This window comes from Mastacembelus armatus, chromosome 5 (genome assembly GCF_900324485.2).
Source record: "Mastacembelus armatus chromosome 5, fMasArm1.2, whole genome shotgun sequence".
Taxonomy (NCBI): Eukaryota; Metazoa; Chordata; class Actinopteri; order Synbranchiformes; family Mastacembelidae; genus Mastacembelus; species Mastacembelus armatus.
Window position 1 is genome coordinate 19,414,336 of NC_046637.1, and position 21,863 is coordinate 19,436,198.

Sequence of the window (21,863 nt, forward strand, 5' to 3'; positions counted from 1 at the left end):
GGAGGTATGGCCCTTAACTACTACACTTTCAAGACTTTCAGGATGGTTTTAACAATGCTTAGTGGGATCACGATTGAAGTTTAGCAATTTAGCAACTAAAACCAGATGAATTGGGAATGGAATGAGGGAGATTATCATGGGTTAAATGAAGTGACAGCAGTCTTGCCTTTCCTGTCTATTACCTATAGGCTCCTTCATTTAAAAAAAAAAGATTCAGTTGTCAGGTTGTCGCAAATGCATAATTGCAAAAATGAAATCAAAGAAGAAAACAATGGAACAATGAGAGGGTTTGGCTAGTGTGTGCACCTTATCAGTGCACACACTAGCCAAACCCTCTCATTGAAATGGTCTGTTTCTCCTAATTGTTTATAAAGGCAGCAGCTGGGACTTAGCATTCAGGGACTGTCCAGCTTTATTAACTCCTGTGTCACTGCTAACAAACTCCTCTTAGGCTTGTGCATACTGACATTCTGTCTGTTTTTTTTTTTGTTTGTTTATCTGCACTTGTAAAGCGGCACATGTTTGTTTTATGGCACTGAAATCAGTATGGAATTGGAAAAGAACTTGTTAGCATATAAATGGCAGGGAACAGGGCTTGCTGCTCCACAGGGAAAACCACTAGTCTGAATGAAGGAGTACAGCTTATAGACAACCCTACTTCCCTGGGCTCCTCACTGTTTTATGGGCATATGCCTACATCGGCACCAGCTCTCTAGCTTGACACATCAGTAAACAGTCTCCAAGTGACTCTGCAAAGTCTGACACACACTCACAAATACTGTGAAACAAATACTTTGTCTGACAAATCTTTAGATTGCATTGTCATGTACTTGATAAAAACATTATATGGAAACTGAATTGATAAAAACTGGCTCACACAACTAAAAGATGTGTTACTTACTCATAATCATGATGTTTGCATTGGATAGAAGGGTTCCATGACTGTTGGAAGCCTTGCACTGATAGACTGCACTGTCAGATGCTTTGGTGTTGTGTAAAATTATGGAGTCATCAAATGTCTTCCTGTTGGCTGATGGGACCTCTGCCAGAGACGCATTCAACAAAAGACTGTTTTTAAAGACAACATCCATGCTGCAACACCATATCTATATTAAACACAAGTAATACAATGTAATTTGTAATGTAAAAGTTTTATCCATGCTCGAGTTGCTCAGGATTTAAACACCTCTTGCACCCAAAGTTTTGGCTTTTGACCTTTGAAGACATTTCTACTTGTGACCTCCCATCCCTGGTTGTATATTTTCATGATTGTGACCAATTTACTGAGGAATGATTCCATTTCTTTGTGTTATATAAACGATTATGAGAGGTCAATTTACCTAGTCTTAAAAAAATCTAATGAAAGTCTGTGTATGATTTTGGTGTATTAAAAGTATTTATGGATTCCTATTTCTGTTAATCATTTTTGCAACCCTTCAATATTGTTTTGCAGCATGGCTTAGATGTCAGATGGCTGACCCATTGAACCTGAACCATTGCCCTCATCCAATGAGCCAGGGCTGCTTTTTAACTTTCTGGCTTTTGCTCTACTACTAAATGTTAGAATACCTGCACTTTCACAATTTTCATCATGAGTGGAAGCAATATCAGCCAGATTGTTCTAGTCTGGTCTCTTTTTCCTTGGATACAATGTTTGTGTCTCTGTGGCGGGAATTCAATTTAAAGAACTGAGAGCTGCTGGCAGCTCAGGACCATTCTCACAGCTTTTCAGAGTGAATTCCCTCAACACCCATTTAGGCTAGTACTTGTGCCTAAAAAGACTTTTCTAACAACTTTTAAACAATGTTCCACACATTATATGTTGATGCATCCACATTCAGCGTGACTTTAAAACTGTCTGGTTATTTGAGTAGAAAAGATTTAAACAGTAAAATGAGTCCTTAAGCCAGACAGCTCTGGGACTGACCCTGCAGGGGTACACCGTTCACGCTCCATGTTATAGTCGGCTGAGGAGTTCCACTGGCAGAGCACTTGATGAGCACGTCTGAGCCGATCATACTGAGCTGACTCTCAGGTTCAAACACCCACTCTGGAGGCTCTGGAAAAACACAGTCAGCATGATATTATCAGACTTATGAGTGTCAGTATATGAAAGACACTAAGCATCTGCAGACAGGACACAGTTACTGGAACAGTAGTTCAATGTTATTCAGTACAGGAGTCCTGCTAGAATAAAGCTGTCTCACCAAAATCAGTAATAGGCATTATGTTTAAGTTCCTAGCATACATTGTTTTGGAGTATATTTAAACATTCACCTGCATATAAACACAAAATACATGATTACATGATACAGTTTGTCTGTCTGTTGAAAAAAAGCAGTTGTGTAATGACGCCAAGTTTTTTCAGGATTCAGTGTTTAACTCCTACTTGGGCCACTGAGTTTTGGGTGTTATAGGCATCATAGGCATTATTTGTACTTTATTTACTTACATAAAACCATTATCTCATTATATTTTAATGGCACATGAATTGCTAGAAGTTCATCCTACCCAACACTATATAAAATAGAACTAATAAAACCAGAAAACAACTACAAAAGCGAAGTGCTGCTAACACATTGACCATACAGAATTAACAATCCAATACTGTCATACATAATATATAAGTCATAAGAGCAGTGTGTATGTAATATGAGTACTTATACTTTGTATATTTACTTATACTTCATATATTTTTAAAAATATTATTAATATGATAATAGATTTAGTGTGCAGTGTTGTTACCTTCGACTGTCACTGTGAAGTAATGAATAGCTTCTCCTAATGTGTTTTTTGCCTTGCACATGTACTTCCCACTGTCTTCGCGTTCAACTCTTGGAACAATCAGCAATTTTCCATGATTTTCCAGTTTTGCTCTTGCAGGAAGTTGATGACCCATCTTCACCCAGTCCACCTTGGGGGTTGGACTAGCAGAAAGAGGACAATGGAAGTCTAATTAAACACTTATGTCAGAAAAGTCAGAGATTCATGTCTGTTTATGAACAAAGCAAATTTTTGTGTGAAAAATCTAAGACCTATTTTATGTTTTGGTTTGTTGCTGGACAAAATATATAAAAACCTGAGCTATTAAAAAGTTATGACAATAGTTTTACTCACAATCCTTCAGCAATACATTCCAATTGTAAATCCTCTCCTTTGACCAGCTTTGGCTCTGATTTGACACCAGAGGGCGTCAGAAGAGAGGGTCTTCTCTCCAGGATTGAATTAGCTGAGGAATACAGCAGAGAATCAGACGACATGAGGGAAATCAGAGATGTAATGCAGTTTCCCAAAGGTTACACTTAAGTATGTTTTATACATCTGTATTGATAAGCTCGCCTTGTGCTCAAAGTTGTTGATACATACAGAGAGACACACTGAACAGGGGGTGTTTTACCCTAAAATCTTAAACTTACCAGTTTCAGGGTTCGTGTCACTTTTTTCTGAAATGGAGGTGGATGAGACAAAAATACAATGAAAATGAGGACAATGTGGATGCATCCTGACAAACATCACTGACATCACAATCCTGACAAACATCACCGACATCAAAATCCAAACATAAAACCAAGAAGATGCACATAAAAAAGACAGCATGACACTCAGGTGGCTTTTGAAGTGTTTCTATGAATATGAATATCAGTGAACGTGCTGGAAGTGATCAGTGCTCGGAAAACAAATCAAAGTTTTCATCATGCTGACAAGACAGAGAAGTGAAGACAAAAGAATTTTAAGTGACAAATACTTGGCTTGACGATGACAGACATGGCGGTCTTCTGAACGATGGTTCTTATTCTTGGGAAGGCGGCGAAGCAGCAGTAGTCTCTCCTGCTGTCCTTCTCCACAGCATGAGAGAAGTAAAGGTCTCCATTCAAGCCCATAGACACCCTCTCATCCTGTTCTATGTGTTGAAGATCTGAGGACAAAACAGACAAGGATTTTTACAGACTTTAGCTTGTTATGTTAGTAATTTTTCTTAAGAAAGGCTGCCGATAAATGTATTTATCTATTTTAAATCTGTTTTAATACCCCGAGGTTTGGCCCAGGTAAGCAGTGGTGGAAAATAATTAGTTCATTTACTCAAGTAGTGTACTTTAGTGCAAGCCCTGATGTACTTCTGCTTGAACAATGTATCTTTGTACAGCATTAGTTTGTAATGATTGACCCACTTTAAGATTAATGAAGTGTAATTACCTCAAAAGCTTGAAATATTTTTCTGTCTAAATATACCTAAATACAGCATGGGGTGAGAATAAAAGCTGTGGCACTAAAATATATTTAAATTGCTATTTTGAGCTCAATTGCACACACCATTTTTATGCTTTTATAAATAAGAGGTATCACTTACTGATAGTCATCCAGTAGATCTGCAGAGGTGGTATTCCTTTAGGAGGGTTGCATTTCAAAGTAAAAGCCTGGCCTTCCTCCACCACAACAGGATCAATTGTTTCTTTAGGAAACTTTGGAACATCTAGAAAAAGACAAAACCTTTAAGTGAAGAAAACAAGACAAAACTGAAAGAATAAAAATAATACTCAGTTCTCTTCTCCTCCACAAGATGGCATTAATGCAATTCTTGAACCCTGAACCATTTGTTTTCTGAGCTTTGTATCATTAAGTAGATTGAATGTTATGGTGTTTCTTTTCAGGTATCCAGCATAAATAAAACAGACATCACTACAACAATTGTCACTACTGCTGAGTGGTTGAGGACTAGTCAAATTTCATCAGAGTCCAATGTGGAATGGATTTTCTTTGAGAATTTATGTGCTGTGCTTTGAAACAAAATGAAAAATGTAGCAAAGGAGAGGCTAGGTCACATGAGGTATTAGGGCTACAGATGAGATGCTGCAAGGGGTGGAGCACTTTGGAGCCTCAATGACTTTCTGCCACATCCAATACAATGAAAAGCTCACAATGCAGAGGTGCACTCATCACACAGGACTGCTGGCTCTGAATCACTTTGAAAGCGCTGTAACAGAGCCCCCACACACACAAATGCATACACACTCACAAATGTATGTTACTCACGGGGCACAATGAACTCAATCTCCTTCGATATGGCAGTCCCCAGTTTGTTTGAGGCGTAACAGCGATAGGTTCCCTGGTACTCTGTCAGGTTCCCATTATTGGGTATCACAAAGGTCCCAGAATTCTCCTCTTTCAGCAGCCGGGGGTCTAGAAAGGGGTCGAATTCCTGGCCATTCTTTGTCCATCTGAATCTACATAAAGAAAGCCTGTGCTGAAATGTCAAGTCCTTCAGCTGAGACTGCAGCATGCTCATTTTTTCAATGTTGGTGCACAAAACCAGCATACACACAGCCATTATCATTGTTATTGTTGTTGTTTGTTATTTGTGTTTGTTTGGCTGCTAACAACCTTTTGACACCTCTTTCCATCTAAAGTGATGCAAGGCTTGGTACTCACTCTGGCTCCGGATTCCCTTTGGCTTCACACGTCACAGAGAAGCTCTCATCAAAAGGGAAGGCAATGAGAGAGCTGGGCGACTGAGCTGTGATGGTGGGCAATTGCTCAACTGGTCAACAAACAAACAAACAAACAAGCATGTCAGAGTAACAACACAGGCATATAATTCTATTCAGAAGTGTCTCATATGTAACATTACACTACAGCAGTGGTTCCCAGCCATTTGGGCTTAGAACAAAGTGAGCCCTCATAAATGACCTAACTGAACAGGTCAACTTAAAAGTACATTTCAGTAAAAATAACACTGTCAAGTATTATGCAGAAAAATGGAAAAACTCCCTAAAACAACAACAGAACAGAATAACGGAACTTCTGTCTTCTCCATTTAAACATTTCGTGACCACTTTCGTGAGTCACCTTTAGACCCTTTGGGGCAGACATTACCCCTCAGACTGGGAACCAGTATAGTATGTGTATGTGTTTATATGCAAGAGTTCTATTCCAAAATATACACCTCTATAAAACACTGACAATTACTTTACTCAAACTGTCTGAAAGGTATTGTTTTGTCTATTGAATTGACTGTCATTTTATTGAATTAGTCATGTTGATAGATTGTATGTATTGTATAGATTATATATTGGCATAAAACTCTTGATTTGGTCTCACATGAGCAAATGATGACAGGTTTGACATGTGCTAAAGATGAAAATGGACGACACAGTATTAGCATGATTACATGTAAAGCAAAAGCAAATTTCATGAATCCTAAAAGCTAAAGTGTCAGCATTATGGAATGATGGCCAATGAAACATGAGATTCAGATCTAGCACACATTTGGCTGCTGTACTCAACAACAAGCCAGGAGATTAACAAACAGAGAGAGTTGAGGACATCACTAATACCAGCAGCAGTATGTCAGAGTCACTTACTGTTTACATGACCTAAAACTACACAGTCCATGGCAGCAGGGAAGAAAATAAACAACAGAAACAGTCAGTTTGGGAATAATCCCTTCTTCACACATTTGTGAAGCAAAACAGAAGAGTGAATTAAAATTATACTCTGACATCAAAAAATGAGCCCAAAAAATGTCTTTTTTTTCCCATTTTCAGAAATCCTGTTTGAACCCTGCTTTATCAAGCCTTTAAGAGATATTTCTGAATAATTTACAGGGAGAGGTTTAATATGTGTTTCTAGGAAAACTGGGATACACGTAGGACCAACACAAACAAAACATTAAACCTGACTCAAACAACATAATAGCTGCAAATATATTCCATTCACAACAGCAGTTCCCTGAAGTGTGATACATTTGCTTTTCAAAACATTTTTTCTGATATAAGTGCATCAAGTCAAATCAAGGACATAAACTGTATAATCCCTTACACCTATAACTATTCCTTGTTTATATATTCTATTCCATCATCTTTGTGTAATAAGTTTTCACTAGGTGTGGTTGTTTATTATGTCAGAATTTAGCTGAATTGCTACACTTTAAAACACTGCGCAACATTTTAGCAGAGTCAATTTAGGATGAATCACCCAATTTAAATCCATGTGTTGGACTAATCTCAAGATAAATTTTCACATTCTTAATTCAACCTAAAATGTCTAATTTATCTTTGCTTTATCCACTTCAGAGCCATTCCAGAAATTATGAACATGAGTTTTTTAATGGCTATTTTCTAACCTCCTCAAACTAAGTTTCTACAGACACGATTAGCATATTAGCAGATGTCCCAGTAAATACTAGTATAAAACTCTCCAGAAAGCCTTATTTTATTTCTCGAGAAGTTTGAAGAAATTATGTAAAACTCTATAAATACATATTAAAACATTATAACTGATTGTTTAGCAACTTGGTGGCAGCAGAAACAAGCTCATAATTCATATGATGAATTTATTAGACAGTGTCAGAGCAACATCAGCATTCATTTGGTGTAATGGATATCTGGAAATTCCAAGTTCAATATTAATTTTGTCTCTACATACAATTCTAAGAGAACTATCTGACTAAATGAGCCATTGTGTTCGAAAGCTTGGTGTGAACTGTATCTATCTGCTGTTTGGTGCAATGTGTTGTTAGTGCTTTTTCTCTGAAATCTGTTTGCTAAAATGATGCTCTGAGTGAGGGTGAACCAAAACAGTAAAGTTGTTGTCCAGGAAAATGAAAATTTGCTGAAAATCACTATAAACCTCCATAAAGTCAAATTGAAGTCATAATTCTCTGTAGGTTCATCAAAAGCAAAACCTGCCCACATTGTTTTTAAATGTCATGTTTTTACATTGTGTACATTTAATACCAACTATTATGATAGAAAGTTATTACACTGAACTGCCCCTTTTATTACAGCAGTCACTGAAACAATCATGTACCCTCCTGCATCCTGAACATTTGTGAATTAGTGATGTACTATAATAAGTCAGCACTCACCCTCCAGTGGGATGTCTATGGCAGTAGTCACATGAAAGGCACAAATACAGGTAATCAGGTTCAGTACGACGACCAGACCTTGGCTCCTCTGCAACCTCATCGCTGGACTGTAAATTTGACACGTCTTCAAGAAATGAGTGCTCTTTTCTTTGTCTTCAGTTCATTTCTGTGACGCGCTGGAGATGCTGTACCTGTGAAAGCAGCACAGACAGAGAAGGCCCCATGAATCCACCCACGCGCTGGCACAGGGGAAAAGCCAAACACAACAAATCCCCCTGTGACTGGGAGCTGAACTGCTCTCTGCTCAGCCAGGCGTACACAGGCACACCACAAATTTTCATTTGCATTGGCAGGGACTATGTTCTGCACTATTTCAGATTTTGGTGTGACAAATAAATACTCACATTAAAGCCTTCTATCACCTTCTTCCCCTGGGACTCAAATTGTTTTGTAGTTTGCTGTCTGTGGTATTGTGTAGCAGATCATGTATTTTTCCAAGTGGAAGCAAACACACTTTAATGCATGGCAGATGTTCAATGTTAATGAAAGAAAAAAAAAAAACAAAAAACTTTTTTTTTTCCCCAAAAATAAATGAAATCAAAATTACCATCAATGTTAATAGTATTCATCTAATTTACACAAAATGCTGTTTTGAGATGCACCTACATGAGTCTGATAACCATGACTTAACGACATTAACAATGCAGCCTCACATTTATCTACATTGCAGCAAATATTGCTGCCTGAGGGGTGTGAGGCATAAACAGAACTGGCTACTTAGTTAACAGTCAGACAGAGTAAGCTGTCTGCAGTCATCCAGGCGGGCTGCAGTACTGAGCATTGGATCATTTTCCAGCTAACAGACCAGAGTGTGGACCATAACGAGTACATGATCGGTCCAGAGTGCTGAAATAGAGTAGCAAGGAGGATGGAAATGTGTGAGGTATGGGAATTTTAGTGTGTGAAGCAGTGCTCCTTAAACCCTCTAGGGTGTCAGTTCATTAGTGTTCTTCATGTTGGCTGTGACCCAACACAGCAGGTCATGCTGAAGTAATTAGCTCAACAGCTTAGGTACCCCATAATACCAAAAAGAGAAATAATAGCAAACATTAGAGTTCTGCAGAAACACGAAATTTTAAGTCTATTATTCTACAGGGAGTTTTGCTGGTGCTCGTGTAAAACAGAAATGGTTAACATGCAAGGAGCAGCGCAAGGATAAAGTCCTGTAATTGCAATTACTGTATCGATGCTGATAGGGAACCCAATTAAGCAAATGAAGTAGAAGAAGAAGAAGAAGAAGAAGCCATGGGGGTGTTGTTAAGCGGTAGTAACAAAGATACGAGCTCTAACCCATGCTCAGCCAGCTGTGCTATGTCTGGAAAGGAGCTTGCTGTCCACAGTGGCACTTAAATCCAACCTCTGCTCTGTTCCAATACTGTTGCTGCTTTTACAAATTCAATAGAGCATACTGAGGTCAAACATTTCAAGAGATGTAATTGAATAGCTGAGCAGAGAACAAAGGATTCGATTTCATTCACTCTGTGCAGGTCCGTTTTCAAATGAACTCACGCTCTGAAATTTTCAGCCATGCCTCACAGTAAGAGTAATGACTGTCTGTGACTCAATACTGACCTTTACCAATCAACATCTGACCTCTGCACCACTCACCTACAGAACGTTTGAGAAACAAAGTGTGCCATACATATTAGACATCCAAAGCGCTCAATCATAATTCAGGTTTATTGACTTTATTTCTAACTGAAGATGGGTGTCTCCTAGTTATAAATTATCTGGAGGAATGCCTCAGGCTTTCTCAGGCATAGTGATTTATGTTGCTAAACACAGATTCCAATCAAAAGGTAAGAGCTTAGTGCTAATTGGCTTGTGTTTTGTTGGTAAGATTGGCTGGGTTGAGAGGAGAGGGAAGAGAGTTACAATCCCCACAAGACAATATGTTCTCATTGTCCTATTGTGTTGGTCAAAATCCTTTAGCAGCCAACACCACCTTGGATGGATTATGCTTTGTTCAAACTGTGCTTGATCATTTGCCTGATTTAATTTGTTCCCCCCTCGTTAAACATTTATTGGGAACTAACTCCACCATCTGGCTGAGGGAGCGCCACTCAGAGCTTAACTGCTGCAAGTGATGATGTGTACACTGACGTTGGAGAGTATGGTGCCTATTGGATCTATACGGTACATACAAGAGGGGCCCCCTCAAGCTCTACTGATTTACAGACCGCAGGCTGTTCTTAATCCCCGCCCCTTTCAGCAACAATCACACCAGCCTGAGATTGATGAAGCTGGCAGGAGGTTAAAAGCTACTTGCTGCCAATATGAACCCTAACCTTACTTAGCCAAAGCTTACAGGGGCCAGAAGCTCTGTCATGGAGGGGGGCATCAAGAGGGAAATGAAGCAGTGTTGTTCAAGAGAAACTTCAAAGCTCTCCCTTTGTGGGCACTCTCTCACAGTCTTTCTCCGTGTCACCAACATCAAATGTAGATTAATTTTAATTTTAAGCACTGTAACCTAATTTTTCCAATCACTCATCATTAATACAGTATTGTTGCCACAATAAAACACTATGCGAATAGTTTTCAAACTTCCCAGATCTAATCTTGAGCTATATCAAATATGATGGTTACATTATATAATGTCCATTTTCTTCATTTGAGCTATTCATAAGACACAAACACACTATGCGATCATTAGTCAACCACAAAAATGTTCATTAGTTTCCACTCTAATCTAAATGATCTCTTTTGATATTCATGGTGCAAAAGGCATGTGCTCATCTCTCTTGTGCATATAGTGCCTTTAGCTCACTGAACCAACACTGTGGTACTTATCTGGGGAAGTCGGCTGTCAGTTCCTCATCTCTTTGATATGACAGGCTCTTAGTATGTTGTCAACAGTGTAGCCTTGACCATATATTTCTCTTTTTGTTTTGGAGAAAATTCTCAGTGGCAACCAATGTTTATTTATTCCCCCGCCCTACTTCACCACACTTCTCTTCAGTCCAAGAGACTTTCAGCCTGTCTTAACACTGTTGTATACTGTGCAGTATCTCTGACAATTGTGCACCATTCAGTGACTTCTTTTTCTTAAAGAAACAATTTCTGGCTCACTCCAGTACAACTGGCAATCTCCTTCTGTTTCATGACTCCTATAGTTCAGCCATCTGGTTTGGCATTACACTTAAACTGTGACCATAAACACCTTTAAAAAAAATGTAGCAAGTATCACACACTGTAAGGAACATATAAGTAATTCAAGAAAAAATACAACACCAACAAGTTGTTTCCTGGAACATTCCCCATGCAGGTGGATGTGTTGTTTAGTAACAGGGTGAGTTAGGCTCACCCATTTAAAGTTCACTACAGTGGGCTCTTGAGCTGGCACCATCTGCTCCCTTCTCACTGGATGATAACAGGCTGAAAAGTGTGGGCCTACTGTAGTTTAACGTGCAAGCGTGTAATAGGATTAAGCAGATCCTCGTCTTGTCAGGCTGGATTAAAAAAAATCTTTGCTAAAGACCTGCGACGGGAAGACATCAGCTCCACACTTCCCTCTCACAGTCCCGATAATGCCTCCATACTGATTCCTATTTGATCATTCAAGAACAATTAAAACAACAGCCGAGCTGATTAACACTAAGCACCAATTCACTCATGACGCTTCTGATGTGTGTAATGGGTGTACAGTTTTTAGCTTGTCTTATTGTTCTTTTTTAATTGTTCAATTAGCATGCAAACCTGATACACTGCCTGACTCTTGTAAGCAGCAACATTCAACTTTTTATGTTCCTCTCTTTTGAATTTGAAACAGATTATATTCTGACCTTTGGCAGTGGTAAACATTATCCGTATTTTACTACAAGCTCGGCATTGGAATTCATCTATTATTAAAATATTAGAATCAGGAGAAAGAAACAGCAACAAGATGCCAAATGAGATTATAAAGAGGGAGAAATATTAGATTATGTGCTTATCTAATTGAGAGTTGGCTCAATTTTACTGCATTTCAGAAAGCATGACAGTTCAATTATCACACCATTAATATTTCAAGGGTCTGTAGCATTAGCATACTGAGGGCACTGAGTCTTGAGCAGGGAAGCTAAGTGACAGAGGAAGATGAAGGAAGTTGTGGACGGGAGAATGGGGCTCAATCCAAGACCGATTTGGATTGAACAGTGCGGTGTGTGACTGTCATGACCACACAGGAACTCTCCTCACCAGAGAAACAGTGAAGTTACGTGTTGCACATAACATACAGCAGCCCTGCAGAGTGAGGTGTACAAGTGTCTGTAAGATGTGAGAAAAAAAAAAAACACAACTGAAGAGCTTTTAAACCAGTAGGGGTTTTCATCTTGTCAGTAATGTGCATTTTTCTATGAAGCTTTTCATCTTTCCACAAACAAAGGAGCATGACGGCTTTCCCCACTCTCCAATTAGCTGCTCTTTTGTGTGTCTGAACGCTATTTCTTTGTAAAATATGAAAATCCTCTGTAATTATTCAAGAGTGGGCAGCACCGTGGATGAGTGGTTACCACTGTTGCCAAACAGCAAGAAGGTTTGTGGTTCAAAACCCGGCAGGGGCCTTTCTGAGTAGAGTTTCCATGTTCTCCCTGTGCTTTTGTGCATTTCTCTAGGTACTCTGGTTTCCTTCCACATGTCTGTCAGGTTGATTGGTGACTCTAAATTGCCTAGAGGATTGAATGTGAGTGTGTGAGGTTGTTTGTCTCTATGTCGCCTTGTGATGGACTGGTGACCTGTCCAGGATGTACCCCTGCCTTTCATCCAAAGAGAGCTGAGATCTCTGAGAGATCCCTGTGACCCCAAATAGGAATAAACAGGTATAGGGTGAATGAATGAATGAGTATTCAAGCAAGACAAGAATGGTTTTATGGAGTCAACTACATAAAACCTATAATAGTATCTCCATATCCATATCAGAGATAACCAATATTCTTGTTTTAGATTATGTCCTTAATTTATAACAATAATTTATATGATGAATGCAAAAGATCAACATGAAATTAAACAATGTATGTGCATGGAGATGTGAGTCCTCACCTTGAACCTGTTAATATGTTTAATATGAAGAAAAGGTTTTAAAAAGTGCACTGCACCTGTCTGCATTGCAGCTTACAGCTTTTTTTCCCATTTTCCCTCTGATCTGCTGTCTTTGAAGTCCCACAGGAGCCCCCCTTTCCCAGGACAATAATCACATTAGTGTGTGATCCTCGCTGAGTAGCCGGCAGAGAGATGAATTCACAAGTTGGACTGTGGGGACTGGAATATTATTTTGTGTGAACTAACACAGCGTGCTCCTCTCCACATTCATTCATTTCGTCTGACTGATGCTGGCAATTTCCCCAGATGAAACTGTGCCACAGCAAGACATGATCGATGGCGCTTATATCCCAAATCCTTACCTCCAACATACCCCGAAGCAATTTATTTCTGCCAACAACCAAGAATGTCTGATGTCCCTATAACACACACAACAGTGGCAAAACCGCATTTTTACTGAAACACTGTGTCATGCACTTTTTAATCCCTTCAGGTGTCTAATATACATACAGTAAAATCAAATTTTCAGCCTGTGAAATGAGATGCTCTCTGCTGACTGCAGTATGCCATTTGAATTTCCTGTTCCGTGCTCGGGCTGAGCATCTGGACAGTGTTACTCTGGGTAAGCTGCTTGACACAGCTGTCGGATATGTGGCCCAGTTCCTGTGCCTCTCCATCACTTAACAGGGTCGGGCAGAGGTTGTGTTGAGACAAATTTAATCAAATGAGCTCAAGACCAGACACTCAAGATGCAAGACTCCAAAATATCACAGAGCAGAAACTTAGTATTTACACTGAATCCTTGTACTCAACAAATGATACAGAAACCCATCAATTTTCTATACCTGCTTATTCCTTAACCAGGGTCACGGGGATCTGCTGGAGCCTATCCCAGCTCTCTTTCGGGTGGAAGGCAGGGGTACACCCTGGACAGGTCACCAGTCCATCACAGGGCCACATATAGACACACAAAGACAAACAACCACAGACAGTCACACTCACTCCTATGGACAATTTAGAGTCACCAATCAACCTAACATGCATGTTTTTGGTCTGTGGGAGGAAACCAGAGTACCCGGACTAAACCCACAAAAGCACAGGAAGAACATGCAAACTCACACAGAAAGGCTGGGTTGCAAACCCACAATCGTCTTGCTGTGAGGCAACAGTGTTAACCACTCAGCAAACAGAAACCCATCGCAATAAATATCTCTACTCATCTAGCCATCCATCCATCCGTTATCAATACCCTCTTATTCCTTTTTAGGCTCATGGGGATCTGCTGGTACACCCTGGACAGGTCACCCATCCATCACAATGCTACATATAGGTACACAACCACACAAACTCACATTCACTCCTATGGGCACTTTAGAATCACCGATCAACCTCACATATATGTTTCTGTACTGTGGGAAGAAATCCATGCAAGCATGGGGAGAACACACAAACTCCACACAGAAAGGCCGGATTTAGAACCAGGAACCTTCTTCCTGTGAGACAGCAGTGCTAACCACCAAGCCACGGTGCTGCTCCGACTTAGCTAGCTTTAAATGTCATTTTGTCTGAAAAAAATATCAAACTCTTAATACCCAGAAATCATTTAAATGTTTTCAAAGCAAAGTTATTATAACTTGGCCAACTTCTGAAATGGTCCTCATGCAAGTTGCATACACTTGATATGTAGCTACAAATTTCTACATTTTACAAGTTAAGAACCCCAAAACAACTAAGGGAATGTAACTTTGTGTGGAGTTACGTTCATATATTTATATATATATTTATATATATATATATAATATATATTAATTCATATTTATAACATCAAACCCATCAAACTCACACCAACTATAGGGGCTTGATAAAGGCTTATAAGGGGGCTTATAAGGGCTTGATAAATCAATGGAAGGTCTACTGTGATGAACCTGGAGGTCAGTTTGAAATTCATCACCTTTACTATTGCCAAAGAAACAAGAGGCAGAATGAATGTGAATAGAGTCTGTATTTGTTTAGTCAGTGCTTTGGAAATTATTCAGATGATAATCCAGATATACAGTAATGTCTCTGTACCCCGTTGCACTGTACACTTTTAGTTAGCTTGATTTTAGATCAGTGAGGTTTAAGGCTTCTTGAAGTTAAATTATTGAACTACAAGGCCTGACACAATGTCTACAGAAACACCCATAGAATATAATTACACCCTGCTTCATCCTGTGGAAGAAATTATTAGTTAGTGATCAACTCGAGCAACTGGTGTACTTTCTACTGTCGCCTGAGCTCACATAAGACTCTAACCTATGACTATTTTCATTAATGATTAATCGGACAATTATTTTATGGATTAATGAAAAGGTTTTTAGTAACATTTAGTGATGACAATTCAGTTTAGTTTCTTTTTACTTTTCGATGAAAACCTACTGAATGCCTCCCAGAGTGTCTTCTGCAAGTGGAAAGATCAAAACATGCTTAACCTGCTGTAAATGTGCTGCAACAGACATCCCCAGATACTATAGAATACTTACAAGATTTCACTTTATTCTCTGCTCTGGCTCCCATGAGAGGTGTAACAATTCCTTTCCAGGTAATAACATCCAGAATAAAAGAAACCCATGAGTTAGGCAAAATTAGATTTCTGCAAAAAAAAAAAAAATTGGAAAGCACTGAGCCAGCTCTGTGTTGTGTCATACAGGCTGGAGACAGAGAGGAACAGAGGCACTGTAGTCACATATGTTGCCAAAGCCTCTAGCTTGGCAAAGACGCTCATTAAGCCACTGACAGTCATTCCCACAAAGCCCAATCTAAAGGCTATTCACCGGGTGTGTACAAAAGAGAGGGAAGGAATGCAAGTTTCATCCCCCCCCCCCCCTTCAGTTACATTGTTGCACCTGAAGGTTTGGTGAAAAGTGCTTATTTGCAATGATCAGTTAAAGTAAAATATGAATGTAAACTTTGTGGGTGCGCAGGTCACCCTCTGTGTGAAAATCAGTTGAGTTTTTTTTTTTTTTTCTGCCACAATCTTCTTCTGCCAGCCTGTGACAATCCCCCTAATCACTAATACTGATCTTTGAAGCATGCTTCTCTGTTTTACCATAGCATCCTACTGTAAAAGGGGTATTTGGTAACATGTTTCCTCATATGGATTCAAATGTTGGACTGGGACCTTACTCCAAGACTATTGCGTTGGACTGAAGTGGAGGCTGTGTGACATGTCAGGGGAGAGCTCGGTGCACAGAGAGTGCTGAGACGTCGATAAGAGCCTTCCACCAGTGCAACACAAAAACTGCGACTTGTCTCCCACGGCACATGAGGGGGAAGGGAGGGAGGAAGTGGCCCCAGCCTGGATGATGTATGGTGTGGACCCCAGTCTGAGACTTGGGTTTTAACAGAGAGAAAGACAGAAAATGAAAGGAGGGAGGAGGGTCATGCTTGAATTATGCTGATGCAGGTCGTAACTGCGGTGAAAAAAAAAGAAACAACAACCAAAGACATGGCTGCTTCTATGAAACTTGCAGCCACAAATAACAAGGTTGTTATCACTTGGGCCACACAAATGCTGACAGTTGGAAAATGGTGGTGAAACTGTATTTTAATATGACTTGATGGATAGATTTAGTAATTTAGCAGCTTGCTAAGGGCACTTTAAATGAGTTTTTTTCTAAAAAGAATTAATTTTAACTTTTTTCGACTGATCATGGTTAACACTGAATGTAAAGTATCTTAATTTAACATAAATAAATTTTACATTTGTAGCTTCATGCAAATAAATTAAATGAGCCGAATGGACTAACCTGTCGTTTTATCTAGCTTCAGGTTGTTTTTTTTTTTAGCAAATTGGGTTTAGAAGGCAGAAAAAGAAGGTGATGAAGGAGATGCTGATACTGGAGGTTGACTACAGGGAGATTGTTGGGGGGGGGGGCTCTGGTCTTTTTCATAATGAGAGCAGTCAGCCAAAGTCAGTAACTGAGAACACTCACACGCCTCTGCAGTGCCAGCGCCAGGCCCTCAGAGCCCATAAGCACTCTTTGAGCTACAACAGGATGGAGCTGCCATTATGGCCACACAAACAGAGGGAAGCCTTATGAACTTTGCACAAATGCTTAGTGCTCTGGGGCTGGACAGCTCTGGAAGCTGGGGGAGATGGGTCGGTACCGGGGCGGCTGCCAGTTCCGAAAAGCTTAGTGTTCATGTACTCGGGCCAGACAAACCTGACATTGTCCTGGGCACTGCCCCGGGGAAAACCTCTTCCCTTTTCTCTCCGTCACTCCCGCACATTCACACTCCTAGCCCAGTTGATTCACTGATTTAGACATGACTTACTGAAGCAAGAGGACAAACATTTGTTCACACTTTGAACCAGTTGTTAAAATGCCATAAAAGAAGTCAGGGAAAAAGTGTAAGCAGATCATGCAACTCAATAAACACTCATAAATTCAAATGGCTTATTTTGTGGTGTCACCCATGCTTCACTGGCACCTTACACACTGTGCCATGTCACACTTCTTGATCTGATATGGTTTTGCGAACACACTCTGATGTCACATCCCTTGGATCAGACTTTATTCTGAAATTCACAATAAAATGAGACAATCCAAAGCACTCCAAAAATATTTAGAACATTTTGTTATTCACAAGTCACTCTCAAGCAACAATCACTAAATGTTATCTGAATGCTACAAGATAGAGGTCCGCAGCTGTGTAGAGTCAGTGAAATTAAAATGATGCTCTCTTGACCTGCTGCCCCCCATGGACAAGATATCAGAGAAAAGCACAAACAACACCAAGTGCATTCAGAACTGAAGTCATGTTGCTCCCTCACCATCTGCTTTGAGTGAAAGAAAAATGCAGGTGGTTGCACCCAGAGTTCACAGTTCCACTTAAATGTTGAAACATAGCTGCACGTTTACAGTGCCTGTGCTCATGTAACACGTAAAAACCTCCTCGACCTGTCGGGTTAAGATAACTGCTGCAGCATTTAAAGGAATTTTTAAAAAATGAGTTAGGGTAGAGCCATCAATCTCCAAAGGACAACCAGATTGCTGAGAAAGCGCAAAGACTGATTTACACTTTCTTAACATTTGGCAAATATGCTGGCTACACACAGTGTGAGGCTTTTAATTGAACTTTGGGCACAAGGCCTATGTCACCAAAAAGTCGTCTGCTACTCAGTCTGTCAAAAACGGTCAATCAGCCTCTAACCTGGCACTCACAGAGAGAAGCAGGGCAACCTGCCTTTGGCTGATAACATGACTTCATTCTCTGCACTCTGAATCAATATGAAAACCAATGCATTTCTGTGTATGATTTTCTTATACATTGCCATGGTAACAAGCGCCTAACTGCATACTGATCACTTAGGGGTTGATGGAAAGTTTTCCTGGGTTAAGATATTGTGGAGCTGTTTACTGCAGCATGCTACAGTATGTGATGGTGTATTTGTACAGTTACAGTTTGGGAAATCCATCACAGACAAGCTGCAACCCTGTTTGAACTCAGCAAGAACCGGAGCATTTCTGTCAATGGTGCTGTTTATGATCTGTGGCTGCAAATGAAAAACAGACAAAATTCCAGCACGGAAATTGCCCACATTCATGTGCAATCCCCCGTTATCTGAGGCACTTTAATAGTCCCTTCAATTATTTCCAGATCCTTTCTGACAGCTGATTTATTCTACACGGCACACTACAAAGAAACTGGTCAAACAACACATCTAAAAAAAGATAAATCAAAAGAAATCTGAGGGAAGCTGTACAAATTCTGTAGTTTATCTGAACTACAAAATCTTTAATACTGTAATAGTGGTGTAGTCTGCAAGCCAAATGATAAGTGGTTTCAAGCCTTTCAAGTGAAGAAAAATTGTTTGCTTATACGATATGAAGGCAGAGATGATTGCAGCCCGGTGAGGACAGGAGAGACTATACCAGACTGTTATCCAGCTCTCTCAGCCAGACTGAAAGCCAGCAGAGCATCACAGATGGTGCACACAGCGATCATGGCAGCGATCAGGGGAGTTCTACTCCTGATTAGTACACCTACTGAACACAATGTGCACAAGAGCGTCTGTTCAGTCACTGGCTGCACAACACCTAAACATTACTTTTACAAATAGCAAAGGCTCTGTCTGTTAAGAGGCTGCAAAATTATCACGTAATTTTATCTAAGTCTTTCTTTGATTAATGCTGTTCATGTTTGTATTCCAATAACTTCATGTCTTAGAATTTCAACAGTTCAAAATTCAAGTTCAAAATGTTGTAAAGTGTGAAAAGTGCAGTAAAATAATTATAACCATTATTTACCATTATTTACCATGACAGTTCACGCTTATTTGAAATTGTGTTGCCCTGACGTTTTTTTTATTAAAACTTGAAGTTAACATAATTAGAAGGGGGTAATTCATTTAACCAAATTAAAGAGGAAAAGGTAGACACAAACCTGGATAGAAACAAACTGACCCTTACACCTTCTTATCTTCTTATCTTCTATAGACACATTCAGATGAAATGTCCACTTAGAACTCAATTTAATCATGCCCCCCCCCCCCACAAAATCAATAAGCTATTTCCCCCAGGCCACTTTCAGCTATAGGAAAGTCCTCTATTCCACAGCTATTTAAAGTGTGTACACAGCTGACAGAGAATACAGAGGCAAACATAAGCTTGAAAATGAATTCATTAAAATAAATGCAGTGTCTCTTAGTAAAATGTGTAGGCATGGTAACCAGGCTTGGCTCCTGGGCACACAGCCTTCCAAGTGGTTGGAGGGCTCAGTATACACACACGGACACACAAACAGTGTGCATAAACAGACACATGCACACATCTGCTCATACTAGTGTACATGCAAGCCCTGAATCAAATACCCTTCTTCAGAGAGGTTGACTCAGTTGTAATTTAATAGAGAGGTCCTGAAGGCAGGAAGCTAAATGAGAAGATGATCATCTCTAACAGAAGCAGCCCAATGTGCTCTGCTCAATATTATTATGCCAACAAGTAGGATTAATTATTTCCAGAAAACAGGCTTTTTTCCGCCTATAGTCCTATGACAAGTTAAAGCATGGAAGATAATTTAGTTGCACACCCACACACAATAAGCAGTAAGGATCTAATAGCCTTTTAAGGAGTGTCCCACTGGTCACCTCTTCACACACACAACCCAAGGTCAGCCCTTTAGGAGCACTGAGGCAGAGCAGCCCGTTGCGCTACACAGTTAATCCTGCAGTGGAAAATGTTGGTGGGATCTGTCTCACATGAACGCACAGCAAGAGATGAGGAGGCAGACCAATATTTCAGACGAACTAAAAATGTGTGCATGTTTGTGTGTGTGTGTGTGTGTGTGTGTGTGCGTGCGTGTGTGTGTGTGTGTGTGCAGGGTCATGGTGTTCAGGGTGAGGTTTTGTCTGTGTGTGAGAGTTTTTGCACAGACATGCTCAACAATAGGCTGGTTGAACAGGTTTTCAAGCTTCATCCTCATGGCCATTCACTGAGCACATAAAAAGGTCTAGTTTAGTGTGTGTGTGGGCTGACAATATTGTGTTGATGTTATTTTGCCCTAGCAACACTGGGAAATCCTTGTTTCTCAAATATTTACCTTATCCATTTAGGAGAACCTGCCATGCAATATTTCTTAGCTATATTAACTTCAAAACAGGCAGCATTATGAACCTGTACCCCCATTAGTCTAAGAGCCTCTCTTGATAGCCAATTAGCCCAACTCAAGTGAAGTAGCCCACAGGCACAATTCTATAAAGTACACCAGAAACTGTGCTGCCATGCAAATACCCCTTCTGGCTTCATTTGATGGATTTTGCCATCCGTGTCTGGTTATATTTTTATGCTACATATGTTTCAGCCGCACCAGCACAGCAAAGGAAACTTGGACTGAGGTAGTAGTGGCTTGTAAAACTTAAAATCAATATAAATAATTCAGTGTGTCTGGAGGGTCAAAGGGCCTGTTGAGGAAATTAAAGAACCTGCCATTTGCCTGCAACTTCATGTATGGCACAGCTGGCTTAATAAATTATATGATACCTTAGAAATTTATGGGTGAACATAAAGTGGCACCTGCTCACTAGATGCAAGACAGGTTAAGTTTCCTCATTAGGTGCAATCCTGAACAGACAATCATAAAAAATAGCTGGTTTCCATCACTCCTACAGTTTATGTGTAACAACAGCAACACACAATGGTAGAACTCAATGCCGTCTTTATGAAATATCTACCCAGCATCAAATCACAATGGCAGCAATGGAATGTGTCCGGCGAATCAAGAGCTTAAAGTTCTCAGTGTTCCTACAAGATGGTGCCACTTGAAAGGAGGCTTGAACAAATGAAACAAATGTCTGTTTCAAACAGAAACATGAGGCACACCCAGAAGGTTATCTTTTCACAACTTGAAAAGGCACATGGGATATTAAAAAAAAAATCCAGTGAAAGGGGCTTTTGGAGTTGGTGCCTTTGTCAGGCTAACATCAAAAGCTCTGCCTGAAGACATCATATTGCTTTGTGTTTCTGTGTGGGTGGAGGTCTGCTGTTTGTTGTACTAAAAGTCACTTGACAAGAACTAACTGCTGTACTTTTCCTACATATTTATTATTCCAGTTTGTGTATTCCAGTTCTTTTTGTATTAAAGACTGTTTTAAGGTGATTTTCATAGAGATTTGATGTCTCCAAACACCACAACATTGCAGTGTTTTTCTATAAGATCCTCCAATCATTTTTCATATAATAAAACATTTTTGAAAAATACAATTTTTGGCTAAAAGCAAAAGTGCATATATACATCACTGAAGTGTAGAGGATCATTGCACCATCAGTAGGCCACGCAGTACAATCTGAACAGTCATAAACTTCCAGTTATCAAACTATACTTCTCTGTTGTATTTGTATATTTTTACACATTGTGTAGCTTTTAAGAATTCAAATCATGC

General features: G+C 39.8%; 1 protein-coding gene across 7 annotated transcripts in view; it reads right to left on the reverse strand.

Moving 5' to 3' along the window:
- chl1b (cell adhesion molecule L1-like b) overlaps positions 1-21,863 on the reverse strand; it is a 58,330-nt gene that overhangs the window by 18,452 nt on the left and 18,015 nt on the right. For 5 of the 7 annotated variants that reach the window (XM_026308000.1, XM_026307996.1, XM_026307999.1 and 2 more), the window contains 11 exons: positions 7,865-8,055; positions 6,360-6,377; positions 5,428-5,536; positions 5,032-5,222; positions 4,349-4,471; positions 3,746-3,916; positions 3,417-3,443; positions 3,118-3,229; positions 2,746-2,927; positions 1,928-2,059; positions 902-1,042 (listed from right to left, as the gene is read on the reverse strand). In XM_026308000.1, the coding sequence (XP_026163785.1) occupies positions 902-1,042; positions 1,928-2,059; positions 2,746-2,927; positions 3,118-3,229; positions 3,417-3,443; positions 3,746-3,916; positions 4,349-4,471; positions 5,032-5,222; positions 5,428-5,536; positions 6,360-6,377; positions 7,865-7,964 (1,306 nt within the window). In that variant the 5' untranslated portion in view covers positions 7,965-8,055. The remainder of the gene's footprint in view (positions 1-901; positions 1,043-1,927; positions 2,060-2,745; positions 2,928-3,117; positions 3,230-3,416; positions 3,444-3,745; positions 3,917-4,348; positions 4,472-5,031; positions 5,223-5,427; positions 5,537-6,359; positions 6,378-7,864; positions 8,056-21,863) is intronic. The other 2 variants (XM_026307998.1, XM_026307997.1) reach the window with 1 other exon arrangement.